This window comes from Hemitrygon akajei, unplaced genomic scaffold (genome assembly GCF_048418815.1).
Source record: "Hemitrygon akajei unplaced genomic scaffold, sHemAka1.3 Scf000041, whole genome shotgun sequence".
NCBI classification, from domain to species: Eukaryota; Metazoa; Chordata; class Chondrichthyes; order Myliobatiformes; family Dasyatidae; genus Hemitrygon; species Hemitrygon akajei.
This window is the reverse complement of record NW_027331927.1, coordinates 7,374,404-7,396,989: the sequence shown is the minus strand read 5'-3', so window position 1 is coordinate 7,396,989 and position 22,586 is coordinate 7,374,404. Positions and strand designations below refer to the sequence as shown.

The window sequence follows — 22,586 nt, the reverse complement described above, 5'->3', positions numbered from 1 at the left end:
CTCTGCCACCTGTCTGCTTTCTCCCCCTTCTCTACCCCCATCTCTCTCCCACCCACCCCCTCGCTTCCTCACCTATTGCCCCCTTCTCTTCCACCCGGTCTGCGTCTCCCATCTCCGGCTATTCCACACTCCACCTATGCCTCTTCCGCTCTCTCTCTCTCCTCTCTGATTCGCACCTCTCACTCTCACCCCATTTTTCTCTCTCCCCCCTCTCCACTCCTCTCTTTCCGACTGGCTCGCTCCCCCCCTCCCATGCTCCCTCCGCTCTGTCCCTCCGCCAAACACCGAATCTCGCAGAGGTTTGTCAGCGGGATCACGGTGATCTTGCTGGTCAACTGCCTGGTCTCGCTGGTGATGTCCGTCCTCACGGCCATCGCCAACTGCAGGGACCTCGAGTGCTGCGCCGCACAGCCTCCGGTGGTGAGTGGGATCTTCCTGTGCACGGGGGACTGTGTGTGTGGGCGGCGAGGGATGGGGCATGGGTACAAGAGATGGGGGGAGATGAAAAGAGTATGGGGGAGGGTGCAGGAGAGCGGGAGAAATAGAGATGGGGCAGAAAAGGAATAAAAGAGTGGGGAGAGGGGTAGAGAGAGGAGGATAGGGTAGGGAGAGGGGTGGAGAGTGGAGGATAGGTTGAAGAGGGGTGGAGAGAGGAGGATAGGGTTGGGAGAGGAGTGTGGAGAGAGGATGATAAGGTGCAGAGGGGTGGAGAGAGGAGGATAGGTTGGGGGAGAGGGGTGGAGAGTGGAGGATAGGGTGGGGAGAGGGGTGGAGAGAGGAGGATGGGGTGGAGAGAGGAGGATAGGTTGGAGAGAGGTGGAGAGAGGAGGATAGGGTGGGGGAGAGGGGTGGAGAGAGGAGGATAGGTTGGAGAGAGGTGGAGAGAGGAGGATAGGGTGGGGAGAGGGGTGGAGAGAGGAGGATGGGGTGGAGAGAGGAGGATAGGTTGGGGAGAGGGGTGGAGAGAGGAGGATAGGGTGGGGAGAGGGGTGGAGGAGAGAGGAGGATGGGGTGGAGAGAGGAGGATAGGTTGGAGAGAGGTGGAGAGGAGGAGGATGGTGGAGAGAGGAGGATAGGCTGGGGAGAGAGAGGTGGAGAGTGGAGGAATGGGTGGGGATTGTGGTGGAGAGAGGATAGGGTGGGGAGAGGGGTGGAGAGAGGAGGATAGGGTGGGGAGAGGGATGGAGAGAGGAGGATAGGGTGGGGAGAGTGGTGGAGAGCATAGGGTGGGGAGAGGAGTGGAGAGAGGAGGATCGGGTGGTGAGAGAGAGGTGGGGGGAAAAGATGGAGAGACGAGGGGACTGAGGGACGAGAGGAGACTGAGGAAGTGGGCAGTGGGTATCAACTCCTCTCCTCACCTCTTTCTCCACCTCCCCTCCTCAATCGGACCCCTCCCTCTCCCCCACCCTGCAGAAAATGGTGGGTGATCCACGCCAACCAGCCCGAACCGCCAGACCTCGCCTCCGTCTTCTCCGGCAATCCGGCGCCCACTCCTGCCTTTGACGGGCCCCAGTGACGACACGTCCCCCTACTCCACGGGGCAGCCTGAGGGATCCGGGCCGAGCGACCTGAGACTCGGCCCGAAAAAAAATCAAGATAGGATTTGGGAGACGGAGGGGGAAGGAGGGTAACGGTGGGAACCCCCCTGTTCCAGTTCCTTTGTTACGAGTCGCTCTCTCCCACCCTCGGCATCCCGTCACTCCTGAAACACTCCGCTCTCTGTCCCCTCGCTCTCCCGTCTATCACCGCCCATCTCACCCTGGCCGGCGACCATTTTGTGATCGTTACCAATGACAACCGCTATCCCAGCATCGTAGAATGGGACACCCCCTTTTCTTCACCTTCTACTCACTTCCCTCGCTGTTTCTTCAATCACAACTCCTCATCCCTCCTCTTCTTTCCCTCCCTCCTCGCTCTCCTAACTCTCTATTTAACCTTCAGCCGACAGCCATTTTGTGGACAGTGTGAGACCCTCCCTCCCACTTCCCCCACAACGAAGTGTGTCACTCCCTCACACTGACCATCCTGTCACCCTCCTTCCCATTCTATCACACACAAACCCCTTCCCTCCCTCCCCTCGCTTTCCTTTCCCCACCATCTCGATGCTCTGCATCGTATGCTGGTTGGTTGCCATTTTGCGATGCCAATCTTCACCTCTCCTCATCGCCCTCTCTCTCTCTGTTACCCAAGTGAGTCACTCCCCTATTCACACAGTCACTCTTGACACCCTCCCCTCTCTGACCCCTTGTCCTTTCTCCCGCTATCCACCACATCCTAGGTGGTGAACGTTCTCTGATTGAAAATTTTGCTCCCCCACTCAATCCCTTCCCTCCGTCGTTGAGTGAGTAGCTCTCCTCTCCCTCCGTTGAGACACTCAACTCTCCGACCCTTCAGCCGTGACCACGTCTCGACTCCTCGCTCCCACTTTACCCTCCGCCGACACCGCCCTTTACTTGCCGTCCGTCTTATTTGCGAAGGAACGTCACCACCCACCCTCCACCCTTTCTCCACTATTGAGTAAGTCGCTCCACACATCCCCATCCTGTTCATCCCCGCCCTGTCCTATCAGACCCCTCTCTTCCAGTCCGATCCACTTCCCCTCCCTCCCCGGTGCCATCAGTTCCCCTCCCTCCCTGTCCAATCAGAACCCGTCGCTCCTCGTCCCATCAATCCCCCTCCCTCCACGTTCTAATTGCCTCACTCCCAGCCCCATTACTTCCACTCCCTCCCCGTACCATTAGTTCCCCTCCCTCCCGTCCCATAACTGCCCCTCCTCCCCGTCCCATCACTCCCACTCCTGTCGTTTCACTCCTCCTCACCCGGTCTTTATTTTATCCATGTCGGCCACCAATTTGTGACAGGAACTTCCTCTCCTCCGCTTTCCGTCTTCTATTCAGTCAGTGACTTCGCCACGTTCACCGTCTCATCAGTCCACTCCTCGTCCCATCACTTCTCTTCCTCCCAAAACCCTCACCACTCCTCCCCAAAACCCACACGTATGAGATAAATACATTAGTTTATTCAATGAAGAAATCATATATACAATGCAGAAGGCGATATAAAACTCAAATTAAAATACTGTTATTACAATCAATAACGCACTCGATCCCGGGATTGTATCCATGGGCACCGCATGTTCCTTCGCCATAGATTCTGAGTGCGACAGTGGCCATTGTAAGTCAGTGTCTCACTCCATCCCTGGCGGCCACATTAACCAAGGATTCGCCCATTTTAAATCAGCGCGTCCCTCCCTCTCTTGTGCTCACTTCTATCAAAGCCGCCACTCCCCTCCCCAGCGGCCATTTCTAGTGAAACGTCGGCCATTTGAAGTCAACGTGTCCTTCACTCCTTCTCTGCCGCTCACTTTAACCAAGGCGTCCTCTCCCCTCCTTGGTCCCGTTTCAACCGGGCCGAGCGGGGTCTCCTTCAGTCACTGCATCTCTCCTCCTTGGTCCCGTTTCAACCCGGCTGAGCGGGGTCTCCTTCAGTCACCACATCTCTCCCTTTTTATCAACAGAATTAACGATGGTGACGGCCATTTTCAACCGGAGTCTCAACCCCATCCCTTCCCGGCACTCACTTTAAAACAAGGTATCATGAACACGAAACTGCCCGTCAGACAGTTAAAGCGAAGCAACGGCCATTTCAATGATGCACCCATCAATAACTCACTCTGAGACGTAAGAAGCGAGGTATCGGCTTTTATTGACTGGAAGAATGAACAACACTACATCCTGGGGAATGAGGCTGGGCAACAGGCCTCAGTCGCCTTTATACAGGGGTCTGTGGGAGGAGCCACAGGAGCAGTCCAGACAGGTATATGTAGTTCACCACAGTCAGAGCGTCACTCTCTTCCATTAGATCATTTTACATCGACCCATTACCCCCTCTCTCTTCTCAATGTGCCACTGTCTCCATTTTGGCCATTTTTCCCAGTGCATCTCTCCCTCCCTGTGGGCCATTTGAAGTCTGTCCATCACTGTCTCCTTGCCGGCCATTGTAACAAAGGAATCAGGGACAATTTCAGTTCGACCGCCACTCCCTCGAATTTGTCACTGTGTCACCCTCTCCCTGGTGATCATTTTCAATGCGCGCATCACTCCCTCCCTGGTGACAATGCTATCTCTGCGCAAAACTCTGCCCCTTTAATCCAGAATCCTATTTTTCATCAGCAGGTAACTCCCCGCCCCCCGTGATAATTTTCAGTCAGTGCACAATCCCCACCCTGTCGGCCATTTTAACTCCGCCTGTCACTCCCACTCTCTTGTCAGTGTATCACTCCCTCCCTGCCGGCTATGAGAAACAAGGTGACCACGGCCATCTTAATTCCACCCATCGCCCCCTCCCTGGCGCCCATTGTCACTCAGCCCATCACTTTCTCCCTGGAGACCATTTCAGTCAACCTTTCACTCCCTCCCTAGTGACCATTCTAAATCCTTCTGTCGTTCCCTCCCTATTCACTATTTACAATTGGGGGGCAGATAGCCAGAATGGGAGTTCGGTGGAGATGAGATCCTGGGCACCCTGACTCTGCTTGTCCGACCTCCCTCAGCCTGGAGCTGAGACGCTACTGTGTCAGTGTGAGGAGCTCCGACCCACTGTTGCAGTGCACAGGGTGCGGGGGGCAGCAGAAACCTCAAATAAAACTCGAGTCCGGCACCAGGACACAAGTTACAGCGGTTTATTGATTTCATCATGACAAATGTAAATTAAACAATGTGTGAGCTACTGACATGCGGGAATAAATAAGCTGCTCCCGACTCACTCACAGTCACACACAATTATCTGACCGGCGACAACGAGTGACCGGTTGAATAATCAGTCCCGTTTCTCACCGTCACTCTGCATCGGGGAACCGATGATTATAAAATCACACTTCAGGGCCGTGTCCGGGATCGCTGCAGATCCAGGGTCACTGCCGAGGGATTTGTCAATTTAACATCCTCAGCAAAGGGAGCATCTTCTCTCCCGGGATTATCCCCCCCACCCCGGGACACCGGTGTCCCAGACTGAGCCCCGGACCCCCGGGCTCTTCCTGTCTGGGTAATTCTCCGGGGTGTCACGTGGGGAGTCTCGAACCCGCATTTCCGGAGGAAGTTGCCCCGCCGGACAGCAGGCGGAAACACGTCACTCCGGGACCGTTCCGAGCGACACACAGCGCGAGGCTGGTTCCGTTAAAACCGTTGGGAATCGTCCCCGACGCGCGGCCATTAAAGGTAAGGGCGGGAGTTAAAGGGGAGGGCGGGGAATCGGCCAAGATGTCTCATTCTCGCGGGCGGGGATGTTCACAGATCACTTTCAGTCTGGGTCTGACTTCCTGCAGAGGCTCCAGTTCCTTCCTCCCGGTCTCACTGAACCGATTCCCCATCAGCCTGAAACAGATGAGAGAATAAAGATGAAATAAACAGATTACACAACAGTGTCAGTAACAGGGGACCGGGGTTAATGTTTCAACAACACTCACAGACAAATATCACCAGAAAACCCGCGGATCCGCTGATATTTTATCACATTGAACATTAACACAAACACTCACCCGATCCACTCCAGACTCGGGAGGGTCAGTATGAGGCGGCGGAGAGCGGGGAGAGATCGGTCTGTCAGTGAGTTTGATCCCAGGTCCAGCCCCGTCAGTGATGGGTGTGTACTGAGAGTGGAGACGAGATCCTCGGCACCAGAATCTGTGAGACCGACATTGACCAGCCTGGAGATGAGAGAGAGTGAGGGTGAAGGACACAGAGAGACAGGAGACGGTACATATCCCCAGTGTTTATCAGTAACACAATTACTGATCACATTAATGTTCAGTGTCAGATACCCAGTGACTGTAAACACAATCTCCCACAGTCTGGTACTTACCGCAGTTTCTGTATTTTACACTCCGGGTTCCTCAGAGCCGCAGACACCAGTTTCACTCCTGAATCTCCAAGTTCATTATGACTCAGGTTCAGCTCCGTCAGTGATGGGTTTGTACTGAGAGCGGAGACGAGATCCTCGGCACCAGAATCTGTGAGACCGACCTTTCTCAGCCTGGAGATGAGAGAGAGTGAGGGTGAAGGACACAGAGAGACAGGAGACGGTACAAATCCCCAGTGTTTATCAGTAACACAACTACTGATCACATTAATGTTCAGTGTCAGACACCCAATGACTGTAAACACAATCTCCCACAGTCTGGTACTTACCGCAGTTTCTGTATTTTACACTCCGGGTTCCTCAGAGCCGCAGACACCAGTTTCACTCCTGAATCTCCCAGTTTATTACCACTCAGGTTCAGCTCCGTCAGTGATGGGTTTGTACTGAGAGCGGAGACGAGATCCTCGGCACCAGAATCTGTGAGACCGACATCGCTCAGCCTGGAGATGAGAGAGAGTGAGGGTGAAGTACACAGAGAGACAGGAGATGGTACAAATCCCCAGTGTTTATCAGTAACACAATTACTGATGTTTTTCTTCAGCACGACTGCGCAAGTCGGCCAGTGAGAACAGCGAGAAGAGTTTAAAATGAAGACAGATTTACAGAGCGAGCGTCAGAGGAGTGGGAGACAGAGTAGGAAGGCTTTGGCTCAACGGGGCTTCGGCGATAAAGGGTCGAGGCGAGGTAGGTTATCTGTTGACAATACAAACAGAGAGTATGTGTGTGAGGCTGGTTTTCTGTGCTCGGTGTCAGATGTGGGAGATCCTGGAGACTCCCAGCCTCCTGGACGGCAACATCTGCACCCGGTGTGTCGAGCTGCAGCTCCTGAGGGACTGTGCCAGGGAACTGGAGATGCAGCTCGATGACCTTCGTCTGGTCAGGGAGAGTGAGGAGGTGATAGAGAGGAGTTACAGGCAGGTGGTCACACCGGGGACACAGGAGACTGAAGAAGTGGGTGACAGTCAGGAGAGGGAAGAGCAAGAAGCAGGTACTAGAGAATACCCCAGTGGCTGTCCCCCTTGACAATAAGTACTCCTGGTCAATTGCTGCTGGAGGGAGGGACAGCCTAAGGAGGGGGGTGTGGTGGGAAGCAACAGTGGCCGTGCCTCTGGCACAGAGTCTGGCCCTGTGGCTCAGAAGGGCAGGGAAAGGAAGAGGAAGGCAGCAGAGATAGGGGACTATAGTTAGGGGGTCAGACAGACGATTCTTTGGACGCAGGAATGAAACACATGAATGACGGTAGTTTGCCTCCCAGGTGCCAGGGTCTGGGATTTTCAGATCGCGTCCAAGATAGCCTGCAGTGGGAGGGAGAACAGCCAGAGGTCGTGGTACATATTGGTACCAATGACATCGGTAGGAAAAGGGAAGAGGTCCTGAAAACAGACTACAGGGCGTTAGGATGTAAGTTGAGAAACAGGAACGCACAGGTAGTAATCTCGGGATTGCTGCCTTTGCAACAAGACAGTGAGAATAGGAATAGGATGAGGTTAAGGATAAACGTGTGGCTGAAGGATTGGAGCAGGAGGCAGGGATTCAGATTTCTGGATCATTGGGACCTCTTTTGGAGCAGGTGTGACCTGCACAGAAAGGACCGGTTGCCCTTGAATCCCAGGGGGAACAATATCCTGGCAGGGAGGTTTGCTAAGGCTACTGGGGAGAGTTTAAATAGAATTGCTGGAGGTGGGAAAAGAACTGATGTGACGGAGGAGAGGGAGGTTGGCCCACAAATAGAGAAAATTTGGAGAGAATGTGAAAGGGAGGATAGGCAGGAGATAGAGAAGGGACACATTCAGTCCAATCATTTGAGATGTGTCTTTTAATGGAAGGAGTATGATGAATAAAACGGATGAGCTTCGAGTGTGGATCAGCTCTTGCAGCTATGATGTTGTGGTCATTAGAGAGACTTGGATGGCCCAGGGGCAGGAATGGCTACTTCACGTGCCAGGCTTTAGATGTTTCAGAAAGGACAGGGAGGGAGGCAAAAGAGGTGGGGGCGTGGCGATGTTAATCAGAGATAATGTCACGGCTGCAGAAAAGGAAGAAGTCATGGAGTGGTTGTCTATGGAGTCTCTGTGGGTGGAAGTTAGGAACAGGAAGGGGGTCAATAAATCTACTGGGTGTTTTTCTAAAGACCGCCCAACAGTAACAGGGACATCGAGGAGCAGATAGGAAGACAGATTCTGGAAAAGTGTAACAATAACAGGGTTGTTGAGTTGTGAGATTTAAATCTCCCAAATATTGATTGGCATCTCCCTAGAGTGAGGGGTTTAGATGGGGTGGAGTTTCTTAGGTTTGTTCAGGAACGTTTCTTGACGCAATATGTAGATACGCCTACAGGAGGGGAGGCTGTACTTGATCTGGTATTGGGAAATAAACCTGGTCAGATGTCATGTCTCTCAGTGGGAGAGCATTTTGGAGATAGTGATCACAATTCTATCTCTTTTACCATAGCATTGGAGAGGGATAGGAACAGGCAAGTTAGGGAAACCTTTAATATGAGGAAGGGGAACTATGAGGCTATCAGGCTGGAACTTGTAAGCATAAATTGGAAACAGATGTTCTCGGGGAAATGTACCGAAGAAATGTAGAAAATGTTGAAGGGATATTTGCGTGGGGTTCTGAGTAGGTACGTTCCAATGAGACATGGAAAGGATGGTAGGGTACAAGATCCATGGTGCACAAAGGCCGTTGTAAATCTAGTCAAGAAGGAAAGAAGAGCTTATGAAAGGTTCAAAAAATGAGGTAATGATATGAATCTGGAAGATTATAAGGCTAGCAGGAAGGAGCTTAAAAATGAAATCAGGAGAGCTAGAAGGGGCCATGAGAAGGCCTTGGTGGACAGGATTAAGGAAAACCCCAAAGCATTCTGCAAGTATGTGAAGACCAAGAGGATAAGATGTGAGAGGATAGGACCAAACAAGTGTGGCAATGAAAAAGAGCGTATGGAACTGGAGGAAATAAATAGCGGAGTTATTTAATGAATGATTTGCTTCTGTATTCATGACGGAAAAGGATCATGGCGATTGTAGGGATGACTTGCGGTGGACTGAAAAGATTGAGAATGTAGATATTAAGAAAGAGGTTGAGTTGAAGCTTTTGGAAAGCATCAGGTTGGATAAGTCACCGGGAGATGGGGGGATGTACCAGGCTACTGTGGGAAGCGAGGGTGGAGATTGCTGAGCCTCTGGAAATGATCTTTGTGTCATCACTGAGGATGGGAGAGGTTGCGGAGGATTGGAGGGTTGTGGATGTTGTTCCCTTTTTCAAGAAAGGGAGTAGGGATAGCCTAGGATATTACAGCCTAGAGAGTCTTACTTCAGTGGTTGGTAAGTTGATGGAGAAGATCCTGAGAGGCAGGATTTATGAACATCTGGAGAGGCAAAATATGATTAGGAATAGACGGCATGGCTTTGTCAAAGGTAGGTCGTGCCTTACGAGCCTGAAGGCTCTATATTTTCTATATTTCTTTGTTTCTACTGATCACAATAATATTCAGTGTCAGACACCCAGTGACTGAAAACACAATCTCGTACAGTCTGGTATTTACTCCAGTTTCTGTATTTTACACTCCGCATTCCTCAGAGTCGCAGACACCCATTTCATTCCTGAATCTCTCAGTTTATTCTCACCCATGTTCAGATGGGTCACTGATGGTTTTGTGCTGAGTGCGGAGACGAGATCCTCTACACCAGAATCTGTGAGACCGACACCCCACAGCCTGGAGGTGAGAGAGAGTGAGTGTGAAGGACACAGAGAGACAGGAGAAGGTACAAATCCCCAGTGTTTATCAGTAACACAATTACTGATCACATTAATGTTCAGTGTCAGACACCCAGTGACTGTAAACACAATCTCCCACAGTCTGGTACTTACCACAGTTTCTGTATTTTACATTCCGGGTTCCTCAGAGCCACAGACACCAGTTTCACTCCTGAATCTCCCAGTTTATTACCACTCAGGTTCAGCTCTGTCAGTGATGAGTTTGTACTGAGAGCGGAGACGAGATCCTCAGCACCAGAATCTGTGAGACCGACATTGTCCAGCCTGGAGATGAGAGAGAGTGAGGGTGAAGGACACAGAGAGACAGGAGACGGTACAAATCCCCAGTGTTTATCAATAACACAATTACTGATTTTTTTTCTTCAGCATGACTGCACAAGTCGGCCAGTGAGAACAGCGAGAAGAGTTTAAAATGAAGACAGATTTACAGAGTGAGCGTCAGAGGAGTGGGAGACAGAGTAGGAAGGCTTTGGCTCAACGGGGCTTCGGCGATAAAGGGTCGAGGCGAGGTAGGTTATCTGTTTATAATACAGATAGAGAGTATGTGTGTGAGGCTGGTTTTCTGTGCTCGGTGTCAGATGTGGGAGATCCTGGAGACTCCCAGCCTCCTGGACGGCAACATCTGCACCCGGTGTGTCGAGCTGCAGCTCCTTAGGGACAGAGTTAGGGAACTGGAGATGCAGCTCGATGACCTTCGTCTGGTCAGGGAGAGCGAGGAGGTGATAGAGAGGAGTTACAGGCAGGTGGTCACACCGGGGCCACGGGAGACTGAAGAAGTGGGTCACAGTGAGGAGAGGGAAGGGCAAGAAGCAGATACTAGAGGGTACCCCTGTGGCTGTACCCCTTGACAATAAGTACTCCTGTTTGAGTACTGCTGGAGGGGGAGCAACAACAGTCACGCGTCTGGCACAGATTCTGGCCCTGTGGCTCAGGAGGGCAGGGAAAGGAAGAGGATGGCAGTAGTGATAGGGGACTATAGTTAGGGGTTCAGACAGACGATTCTGTGGACGCAGGAAAGAAACTCGGATGGTAGTTTGCCTCATAGGTGCCAGGGTCCGGGATTTTCTGATCATGTCCAAGATATCCTGCAGTGTGAGGGAGAATAGCCAGAGGTTGTGGTACATATTGGTACCAGTGACAGAGGTAAGAAAAGGGAAGAGGTCCTGAAAACAGAGTGCAGGGTGTTAGGAAGGAAGTTGAGAAGCAGGACCTCAGAGGTAGTGATCTCGGAATTACTGCCTGTGCCACGTGACAGTGAGAATAAGATTAGGATGAGGTGGAGGATAAACGCGTGGCTGAGGGATTGGAGCAGGAGGCAGGGATTCAGATTTCTGGATCATTGGGACCTCTTTTGGAGCAGGTGTGACCTCTACAAAAAGGACGGGTTGCAGTTGAATCCCAGGGGGACCAATATCCTGGCAGCAAGGTTTGCTAAGGCTACTGGGGAGAGTTTAAACTAGAATTGCTGGGGGGAGGGAACCAAATTGATGTGATGGAGGAGAGGAAGGTTGGCTCACAAATAGAGAGAATTTGGAGACAGTGTGAAAGGGAGGATACGCAGGTGATAGAGAAGGGAGGCACTCAGTCCGATGGTTTGAGATGTGTCCATTTTAATGCAAGGAGTATGATGAATAAAACGGATGAGCTTAGAGCGTGGATCAGCTCTCGGAGCTATGATGTGGTGGCCATTACAGAGACTAGGATGGTGCAGGGGCAGGAATGGTTACTTCGAGTGCCAGGATTTAATTGTTTCAGAAAGGACAGGGAGGGAGGCAAAAGAGGTGGGGACGTGGCACTGTTGATCAGAGATAGTGTCACAGCTACAGAAAAGGAGGACGTCATGGAGGGGTTGTCTACGGCGTCTCTGTGGGTGGAAGTTAGGAACAGGAAGGGGTCAATAACTCTACTGGGTGTTTTGTATAGACCACCCAACAGTAACAGGGACATCGAGGAGCAGATAGGGAGACAGATTCTGGAAAGGAGTAACAATAACAGGGTTGTTGAGGTGTGAGATTTTAACTTCCCAAGTATTGATTGGCAGCTCTCTAGAGTGAGGGGTTTAGATGGGGTGGAGTTTGTTAGGTGTGTTCAGGAAGGTTTCTTGAAACAATATGTAGATAAGCCTACAAGAGGAGAGGCTGTACTTGATCTGGTATTGGGAAATGAACCTGGTCAGGTGTCAGGTCTCTCAGTGGGAGAGCATTTTGGAGACAGTGATCACAATTCTATCTCTTTTACCATAGCATTGGAGAGGGATAGGATCAGGCAAGTTAGGGAAACCTTTAATTAGAGTAAGGGGAACTATGAGGCTATCAGGCTGGAACTTGTAAGCATAAATTGGAAACAGATGTTCTGAGGGAAACATACTGAAGAAATGTAGAAAATGTTCAGGGGATATTTCCGTGGGGTTCTGAGTAGGTACGTTCCAATGAGACATGGAAAGGATGGTAGGGTACAAGATCCGTGGTGCACAAAGGCCGTTGTAAATCTAGTCAAGAAGAAAAGAAGAGCTTATGAAAGGTTCAAAAAACGAGGTAATGATATGAATCTGGAAGATTATAAGGCTAGCAGGAAGGAGCTTAAGAATTAAATCAGGAGAGCTAGAAGGGGCCATGAGAAGGCCTTGCTGGACAGGATTAAGGAAAACCCCAAAGCATTCTGCAAGTATGTGAAGAGCAAGAGGATTATATGTGAGAGGATAGGATCAAACTGGTGTGACAATGGAAAAGTGTGTATGGAACCGGAGGAAATAGCAGAAGAATTTAATAAACCATTTGCTTCGGTATTCATGATGGAAAAGGATCTTGGCAATTGTAGGGATGACTTGCAGTGGACTGAAAAGCTTGAGAATATAGATATTAAGAAAGAGGATGTGGTGGAGCTTTTGGAAAGCATCAAGTTGGATAAATCACCGGGACCGGAAGGTAGAGCAGTAGATGTAGTTTATATGGATTTCAGGAAGGCATTTGATAAGGTACCCCATGCAAGGCTTATTGAGAAAGTAAGGAGGCATGGGATCCAAGGGGACATTGCTTTGTGGATCCAGAACTGGCTTGCCCACAGAAGACAAAGTGTGGTTGTAGATGGTTCATATTCTGCATGGAGGTTGGTGACATCAGGGATCTGTTCTGGGACCCCTAGTCTTTGTGAATTTTATAAATGACCTGGATGAGGAAGTGGAGGGTAGTGCTAGTAAATTTGCTGATGACACAAAGGTTGGGGGTGTTGTGGATAGTGTGGAGGGCTGTCAGAGGTCATAGTGGGACATCAAAAGGAAGCAAAACTGGGCTGAGAAGTTGCAAATGGAGTGCAACCCAGATAAGTGTGAAGTGGTTCATTTTGGTAGGTCAAATATGCTGGCAGAATATAGTATTAATGGTAAGAGACTTGGCAGTGTGGAGGATCAGAGGGATCTTGGGATCCGAGTACATAGGACACTCAAAGCTGCTATGCAGGTTGACTCTGTAGTTAAAAAGGCGTACGGTGTATTGGCCTCCATCAGTCGTGGGATTGAGTTTAAGAGTCGAGAGGTAATGTTTAAGAGTTGAGAGGTTATGAGGGGGATAGATCGAGTTAACGTGGATAGGCTTTTTCCATTGAGAGTAGGGGAGATTCAAACAAGAGGACATGATTTGAGAGTTAGGGGGCAAAAGTTTAAGGGTAACACGAGGGGGAATTTCTTTACTCAGAGAGTGGTGGCTGTGTGGAATGAGCTTCCAGTAAAAGTGGTAGAGGCAGGTTCGGTATTGTCATTTAAAGTAAAATTGCATAGGAATATGGACAGGAAAGGAATGGACGGTTATGGGCTGAGTGCAGGTCGGTGGGATTAGGTGAGAGTAAGCGTTCGGCACGGACTACAAGGGCCGAGATGGCCTGTTTCCGTGCTGTAATTGTTATATGGTTATATGTTGCAGCTATATAGGACCCTGGACAGACCCCACTTGGAGTACTGTGCTCAATTCTGGTCACCTCACTATAGGAAGGACATGTAAACCATAGAAAGGGTGCAGAGGAGATTTACAGGGATGTTGCCTGGATTGGGGAGTAAGCCTTATGAGAATAGGTTGAGTGAACTCCGCCTTTTCTCTTGGAGAGACAGAGGATGACAGGTGATTTGATAGAGGTGTACAAGATAATGAGAGGCATTGATCGTGTAGATAGTCAGAGGCTTTTCCCCAGGGCTGAAATGGCTAGCACGAGAGGGCATAGTTTTAAGGTGCTTGGAAGTAGGTACAGAGGAGAGGTCAGGGATAAGTTTTTTTACACAGAGATTGGTGAGTGTGTGGAATGGGCTGTTGGCGGCGGTGGTGGAGGCGAAAACGATAGGATCTTTAAACTCCAGGATGGCTACATGGAGCTTAGAAATATAGTGGGTTATGGGTAAAACCAAGGTAATTCTAATGTAGAAACATGTTCAGCACAGCTTTGTGGGCCGAAGGGCCTGTATTGTCCTGTATGTTTTCTATGTTTCTTTGTTTCGACTGATGACATTAATGTTCAGTGTCAGACACCCAGTGACTGTAAACACAATCTCCCACTGTCTGGTACTTACCGCAGTTTCTGTATTTTACACTCCGTGTTCCTCAGAGCCGCAGACACCGGTTTCACTCCTGAATCTCCCAGGTCATTCCCCCCAAGTCTAAACACAAACAGACAAATTGATGAACAAAGTGATTCAAACCGTGGGTCTGAGGGAATTTCTCTCACTCGGATATTTCAGGAAACATTACACCCTTCAGTAAATCACTGATCGGAGTTCCCATCACTGTCAATGTCCCTCACTGACCAGCTCCAGATTATTCACCGAATGTCGGTAATTTAGTCTGTCGGTGTGACTCTGTAAACTCCACATATTCTTTCTCATTTCCAGATCGCTAAACAAAATGTTCCACACAGAAATGCAGAAATGTCAATGGGACACAGTGAAATAGACCCACCCGAGCTAAAGGGATGGGGAAGAGAGTTCCCACAAGAAGAGTGGGGGATCGGAACAGAGGCCCTACACGAGAAAGGGTAATGGTGAATATAGATCCCACAGCAGGAAGTGGATGGGGAAGAGATAGATCCCTCAGGAGGAAGGAAGATGTGGAAGAGGGATCCCACAAGAAGAGTGGGGGATGGGAACAGAGGCCCCACACGAGAAAGGGTGATGGTGAATATAGATCTCACAGGAGGAAGGGGATGGGGAAGAGAGATCCAGCAGGAGGATGGGGGATGGGAACAGACCCCACAGGCAGAAGGTGGATGGGGAAAAGAGATCCCAGAGGAGGAAGGCGGATGGGGAAGAGTGATCCCACTGGAAGAAGTGGGATGGGGAAGAGAGATCCCACAGGAGGAAGGGAGATGAGAAAGACAGATGCCACAGGAAGGGGGGAATAGGATCAGAGGCCCAACAGCAGGAAGGGGGATGGTGAAGAGAGAGCCCACAGATGGAAGGGGAATGGGGACGAGTTTGATCCCTGCAGAGGAAGGAAGATGTGGAAGGGAGATCCCACAAGAAGGAGGATGGGGAACAGAGATCCCACAGGAGTATGTGGGATGGGAAAGAGAGATCCCACAGGAAGAAAGGGGGTGGGGAAGATTAATCCCACAGGAGTAAGGGGATGGGGAAGAGAGATTCCACAGAAGGAAGTCGGATGGACGAGTGAACCCACGGGAGGAAGTGGGTTGGGAAAGAGAGATCCCACGAGTGGAACGGGATGGGGAAGAGAGATCCCACAGGAGGAAGGGAGATGAGAAAGACAGATGCCACAGGAAGAGGGGAATGGGAACAGAGGCCCAACAGCAGGAAGGGGGATTGAGCCCACAAGAGGAGGTCAGATGGATGAGCGATCTAAAAGCAGGAAGGGGTATGTGGAAGGGAGAGCCCACAAGAAGAGTGAGGGGATGGGAACAGGCACCATAGGCGAAACTGGATGGCGAAAGAGATCCCAGAGGAAGAAGGCAGATGGGGAAGAGTGATCCCACTGGAGGAAGGAGCATGGGGAAGAGAGACCCCACAGGAAGTGGAGGGACAGGGAAGGGAGATCATACAGGTGGAAGGGGGATGAGTAGGAGAGCTACCTCAGGATGAATGGGGATGGGAAAGAGAGATCCCACAGAAAGAGCGGACATGGAACAGAGGACCCACAGGAGGAAGGGGGATGAGGAAGAGAGATCCAAAAGGAGGAAGGGAGATGAGAAAGTGAGATGCCACAGGAAGAGGGGAATGGGAACAGAGGCCCAACTGCAGGAAGGAGGATGGTGAAGAGAGAGCCCACAGGAGGAAGGGGGATGTGGTAGAGAGGTCCCACAGGTGGAAGGGGGAAGGGGAAGTGATAGATCCCTGAAGAGGAAGGAAGATGTGGAAGGGAGATCCCACAGGAAGGGTGGGGGATGGCAACAGAAGCCCCACAGAAGAAAGGTGGATGAGGAATAGAGATCCTACAGGAGGAAGGGGGATGGGGAAGAGAGATCCCACAGGAGGAAGGGGATGGGGAAGTGAGATCCCTCAGGAAGAAAGGGGGTGGGGAAGATTAACCCCACAGGAGTAAGGAGATGGGGAAGAGAGACTCCACATTGGATACTTGGAGGGTAGCTCATGTTGTTCCGTTGTTTGAAAAAGGCTCCAAAAGTACACCAGGTAATTACAGGCCAGAGAGCCTGACATCAGTAGTAGGTAAATTATTGGAAGGTGCTCTGAGAGATCGGATATATAAGGATTTGGACAGCCAAGGGCTGATTAAAGATAGTCAGCATGGCTTTTTACATGGTAGATCATGTTTAATGAATCCTGTAGTGTTTTTCGAGGAGGTTACCAAGAATGCATATGAAGGAAAGGCTGTGGATGTTGTCTACATGGACCTTAGTAAAACATTTGACAAGTTCCCACATGGGAGGCTAGTTCAGAAGGTTCAGACACTAGGTATCCATGGAGAGGTTTTAGATTGGATTCAAAGTTGGCTGTGTGGGAGAAGACAGAGAGTTGTAGTGGATGATTGCTTCTCAGACTGGAGGCCTGTGACTAGTGGTGTGTCTCAGGGATCTGTGCTGGGACCATTGTTGTTTGTTGTCTATATCAATGATCTAGATGATAATGTGATAAATTGGATCAGCAGGTTTGCTGATGACACTAAGATGGAGGCGTTGTGGACAGCGAGGAAGGCTTTCAAAGCTTCCAGAGGGATCTGGACCAATTGGAAAAATGGGCCAGAAAATGGCAGATGGAATTTATATCATATAACTTATAACCATTTAACAATTACAGCACAGAAACAGGCCATCTCGGCACTTCTAGTCTCTGAACGTTTACACTCACCTAGTCCCACCTACCTGCAGTCAGCCCATAATCCTCCATTCCATTCCTTTCCTGTCCATATACCTATCCAATTTTACTTTAAATGACAAAATCGAAACTGTCTCTACCACTTCTACTGGAAGCTCATTCCACACAGCTGCCACTCTCTGAGTAAAGAAGTTCCCCCTCGTGTTACCCCTAAACTTTTGCCCCTTCACTCTCAAATCATTCCCTCTTGTTCTAACCTCCCTCTCAACTGAAAAAGACTATCCACGTCAACTCTATCTATCCCCCTCATAATTTTAAATACTTCTATCAAGTCCCCCCTCAACTTTCTATGCTCCAAAGAATAAAGACCTAACTTGTTCAGCCTTTCTCTGTAACTTAGGTGCTGAAACCCACGTAACATTCTAGTAAATCTCCTCTGTACTCTCTCTATTTTGTTAACATCTTTCCTATAATTTGGTGACCAGAACTGTACACAATACTCCAAATTTGGCCTCACCAATGCCTTGTACAATTTCAACATTACATCCAAACTCCTATACTCAATGCTCTGATTTATAAAGACCAGCATACCAAAAACTTTCTTCACCACCCTATCCACATGAGATTCCACCTTCAGGGAACTATGCACCATTATTCCTAGATCACTCTGTTCTACTGCATTCCTCAATACCCTACCATTTACAATGTATGTGTTATTTGGATTATTCCTACCAAAGTGTAGCACCTCACACTTATCAGCATTAAACTCCATCTGCTATCTTTCAACCCACTCTTCTAACTGGCCTAAATCTTTGAACAACAAGCTTTGAAAACTTTCATTATCCACAACGCCACCTATCTTAGTATCATCTGCATACTTACTAATCCAATTTACCATTCCATCATCCAGATCATTAATATATATGACAAACAACATTGGACCCAGTACAGATCCCTGAGGCACACCACTAGTCACCAATTTAATGCAGACAAGTGTGAGGTGTTGCATTTTGGAAGGACAAATCAAGGTAGGACATACACAGTAAATGGTAGGGCACTGAGAGTGTAGAGGAACTAAGGGATCTTGGAGTTTAGGTACATAATTTCCTGAAAGTGGTGTCACATGTGGACAGGATTGTAAAGAAGGCTTTTGGCATCCTGGCATTCATAAATCAAATTATTGAGCATATGAGTTGGGATGTTATGGTGAGATTGTATAGAATATTGGTGAGGCCAAGTTTTGAATATTGTGTGCAGTTCTGTTCACATAACTAGAGGAAGGATATCAGTAAGATTGAAAGAGTGCAGAGAAGATTTACTAGGATGTTGCCGAGTCTTCAGGAGTTGAGTTACAGGGAAAGATTGAACAGGTTAGGACTTTATTCCTTGGAGCGCAGAAGAATGCGGGGAGATTTCAAAGAGGTTTACAAAACTCTGAGGGGTATAGACAGGGTAAATGTGAATAGGCTCTTTCCACATAGATTAAGAGAGATAAATTACAGGAGGACTTGGCTTCAGGGTGAAAGGGGAAATGTTTAGGGGGAAATTATTCACTGAGAGAGTGGTGAGAGTGTGGAACGAGCTGCCATCTAATGTAGAAAATGCGGACTCACTCTTAAGCTTTAAGAATAAATTGGATAGATGCATGGATGGGAGAGGTCAGGAGGGTTATGGACTGGGTACAGGTCAATGGGACAAGCGGAATAGAGTTTCGGCACAGAGCAGAAGGGCCGAATGGCTTGTTTTCTGTGCGCTGGTGTTTTATGATTTTCTGATTTTCTGAAGGGGGATGGGGAGGAGAGTTCACACAGGTGGAAGGGGGAAGGGGAGGAGAGCTCCCACAGGAGGAAGGGTGATGGGAAGGGATACCACTGGAGGAAAGGGGATGGGGAGGGGATCCCACAGGAAGAAGGGGATGGGGAAGGGAGATCCCACAGGAGGAATGGGGATGTGGAAGAGAGATCCCACAGCAGGATGAGGGATTGGGAAGGGAGATCCCACGGGAGGAAGGGGGAAGGAGAGAGAGATTAAACAGAATGAAGAGGGAAGGTGTTGAGAGATCGGCCAGGAAGAAGAGGGATGTGGAAGAGAGATCCCACAGGAGGATGGGGGATTGGGAACAGAGTTCTCACAGGAGGAAGGGGATGGGGAAGAGAAATTCCACAGGAGTATGGGGCATGCCGAAGAGAGATCCGAAAGGATGTTGCGGGTATTCGAACAGAGGCCCTACAGGAGTAAGGGCATGGGGAAAAGAGATCCCACAGGTGGAAGGGGGATGGGGAAGGGAGATCCCACAGGAGGAAGGGGGATGGGGAAGAGAGATCCCACAGGAAGAAGCAGGATGGGGAAGAGAGATCCCACAGGAGGAAGGGGGATGGGGAAGAGAGATCCCACAGGAGGAAGGGAGATGGGGAAGAGAGATCCCACAGGAGGAAGGGAGATAAGAAAGACAGATGCCAGAGGAAGTGAGGAATGGGAACAAGAGGTCCAAATGAAGGAAGGGGGATAGTGAAGAGAGATCCCACAGGAGGAAGGGGGATGGGGAAAAGAGATCCCACAGGAGGAAGCGGGATGGGGAAGAGAAATCCCACAGGAAGAAGCGGGATGGGGAAGAGAGATCCCACAGGAGGAAGGGGGATGGGGAAGAGAGATCCCACAGGAGGAAGGGAGATGGGGAAGAGAGATGCCACAGAAGGAAGGGAGATAAGAAAGACAGATGCCAGAGGAAGTGAGGAATGGGAACAGAGGCCCAAATGAAGGAAGGGGGATGGTGAAGAGAGATCCCATAGGAGGAAGGGGGATGGGGAAAAGACATCCCACAGGAGAATGAGGAAAGAGTAATAGAGAGCCTATAGGAGGAATGGGTTTTGGGACGAGATCCCTAAGAATGGAAGGATTGGGATGACAGGTCGTACAGGAGGATTCCAAGGGTAAATGATAATCCTACAAGACGAGAGGATGCATAATTTTTTGTACGTGTGTGTTGGGTCTGAACAGAGCCCGAAAGGAGATGCGCCCTCTCTTTCTTTGCGTAACTAGAAGTGAGCAAAGTCACACACGGGGAATGGCAGTGGGAGGACAATCTCACAATGGTATTTCTTTCCTTCTCACTGGGACAGTCTGCTGATGGTCTCTTGTCCCATACCGGGAAGGGGGTGTGAACCTCTGACCCACCTGCTGCAGTCAGTGTCGGTCTGGGTGTCAATAACAGTGAGAAGGAACATTGTCAATGGACGTGTCACAGGCAGCGAGAAACATGGCCATTCCTCTGATTTACTACCATTAAACCAATGGCTGTTGTTCACTGATCTGATGAAGTCTTCAACATCCCTTGACAAGGAACCACAGAACCCTCCTGTCCTTGGGGAATTACTGACCGATCCCCTGGGCATTTGTCACAATTCTTCACAATCTGATTTACTACAAATTTGCCGAAATTCCTTTACATTGAAACAACGCAATGAGACAGTTTCACAGTTCAGAGTGAGAGATGAATCAAGTTACCTCAACTCCTGACACTTGTGCAGCCCGGGTCCCAGCCGCTGGATTCCTTCACACTGAATGTGGCAGTTCCCCAGGTTGAGGTGTTTTATTGTATCACAGAGTCCGATGGCATGAGACAGGACTGCGCAGTCAATCGGAGTCAGTGTCTTTTCACTGAATGAAAGTGTTTCCACAGATCCCAGTGTGGCCTGAGCCAGTCCACGATTCTGAGACTCAAACAAGTAATGCAATGTGTTCAGGAGGCTCCTTTTACCAGCTTCACTCCATGTGTTTCCACTCTGGCGTTTAACCTCCTCCTTCACCCAGTCAATCACCCGGCAGGTTGTTTGATGAGGAAATGGACCCAGAAACTCCTCCAGGCCCCGAGCTGTCATTGGGTTGGAGAGACCAGCAGCAAAACGGAGAAATACCTCAAATCGCCCATCTGTCGTGTTGTGGGCTTCAGTGAGGAATTTCAGGATATCCCCGGGATGTGGATTCAGGAATTGTGCGACTGCAGCTACAAACTCTTGAATGGTGAGGTGTGGGAATGTGTACACCACGCTCCGGGCAGAATCCTCTCTCTCCAAAAGCTCCATCAGGAACCCGGACAGGAACTGGGATGACTGCAGATTGTACTTGATCAAATCTCCGTCTGTAAACACAATTTTCTTCTCAGACACTCCTCTGAAAGCCATCTGACCAACCCTGAGTAACACATCACGGGGGTTCTCAATCTCACGGCCGTGGTTTTTCAGGATGTTATAAATATAGTAGGAATATAGTTGGGTGATGGTCTTGGGAACTCGCTGCGGGTCCCTGACTCTTTGTGTGAAGAAGGGGCCCAGTGCCAGAGCGAGGATCCAGCAGTAGGAGGGATTGTAGCTCATGGTGTACAGGATCTCGTTCTCCTTCACGTGTTTGAAAACTGCTGCTGCCACAGTCTGATCTTCAAAATGTCTGATGAAATATTCCTTCCGTTCATCACCAGAAAATCCCAGGATTTCAGCCCGGACACTGATCACTGCCTTTTCCAATAAATGTAACACAGTGGGGCGGGTGGTCACCAGCACTGAACACCCTGGGAGCAGCTTGCCCTGGATTAAACTGTACACAATGTCGGACACTTCACACCACCACTCGGGATCTGGGCACTGGTGCTTGGGTTCTGTATCTCTCCGACTGTCAGCAAAATCGATTCTGTGTTTGAATTCATCCAAACCATCGAATATAAACAGCAATCCCTCTGGGTTCTTCCAGACCTCTGTCAGGATATTCCCAAAGTAAGGATACTGATCCAGAATCAGTTCCCTCAGGTTTATTTGACAGTTAATACTGTTTAAATCGCGGAATTTGAAACTGAAGACAAACTGGAACTGTTGGTATATTTTCCCCGTGGCCCAGTCATAAACAATCTTTTGTACCATTGTTGTTTTCCCGATCCCTGGGACTCCGGCCACAGCTGACGAACTCCCAGCTTTCGATTTACTCCGGGAAAAGCTGCTCTGGAACAACTGATCAGTACTGATTTTTTCCAGCTTTATGCGGAGATGTTTCTCTCTCAATTCTTCATGGTCTCTGCCTCTTGCCAGCAACTCATGTTCCACCAGTCTCCGATCTCGAACAGTAGAAATGACGGTGAGCTCAGCGTATCGATCAGCCAGCTGGAAAACCTTCACCTTCTCCGTCATCAGGATCGTGTTCACTCTCAGTGTTTCAGTTTGTGCCCGCAGAGTCTCCTTGTGTTTCTGTTGAACATCTTCCATGGGAACAGAGAACATGGTCAAAATGTTAAATGGCTCAACAGACCCCAAAAAATTATAAATTCAAATATCTGTGTTTGAGATTACATGAATTAATTCAACACTTCCATGGAGATTAGGACAGAAAGTAACACTCTGTTCACAGACACCGGAACTGACAGTGATGGATGTCCCAGAAAATGTCCAGTCCTCATGTTCTGGTAAGAATGATTTGTGAAGGTGAACATTCCCATGATATCCTATTGCAATCCTGACTGCACTCCCGTTACAACAACGTGTCACTATATTTAAAGCATTGTTTGCATCATTAATAGATGATGTTAATGCTGATCTGGTGTGGAACTATGGAGAGCAGGACACTGTGCATTTTGGCCAATCTG

The 22,586-nt window shown here is 49.5% G+C and overlaps 1 protein-coding gene across 1 annotated transcript; it reads right to left on the bottom strand.

The window, feature by feature from the left end:
* Positions 1-5,223: 5,223 nt before the first annotated feature.
* LOC140720373 (NACHT, LRR and PYD domains-containing protein 12-like) lies at positions 5,224-22,217 on the bottom strand. Its single transcript, XM_073035249.1, has 7 exons — positions 20,465-22,217; positions 14,249-14,335; positions 9,790-9,960; positions 9,464-9,634; positions 6,186-6,356; positions 5,860-6,030; positions 5,224-5,704 (listed from the first exon to the last, which is right to left on the bottom strand). Exons 1-7 carry the CDS (start codon positions 22,207-22,209, stop codon positions 5,533-5,535), a joined length of 2,688 nt encoding a protein of 895 aa, XP_072891350.1. The 5' UTR covers positions 22,210-22,217; the 3' UTR covers positions 5,224-5,532.
* Positions 22,218-22,586: the final 369 nt, after the last annotated feature.

Coding starts and splice junctions, on each gene's coding strand:
- LOC140720373 (XM_073035249.1), bottom strand. CDS start 22,209: ATGGAAGATGTTCAACAGAAACACAAGGAGACTCTGCGGGCACAAACT. Junction 9,961..14,248: donor TGTAAAATACAGAAACTGCG/GTAAGTACCAGA, acceptor TCTCATCTCCAG/GCTGGACAATGTCGGTCTCA. Junction 6,031..6,185: donor TGTAAAATACAGAAACTGCG/GTAAGTACCAGA, acceptor TCTCATCTCCAG/GCTGAGAAAGGTCGGTCTCA.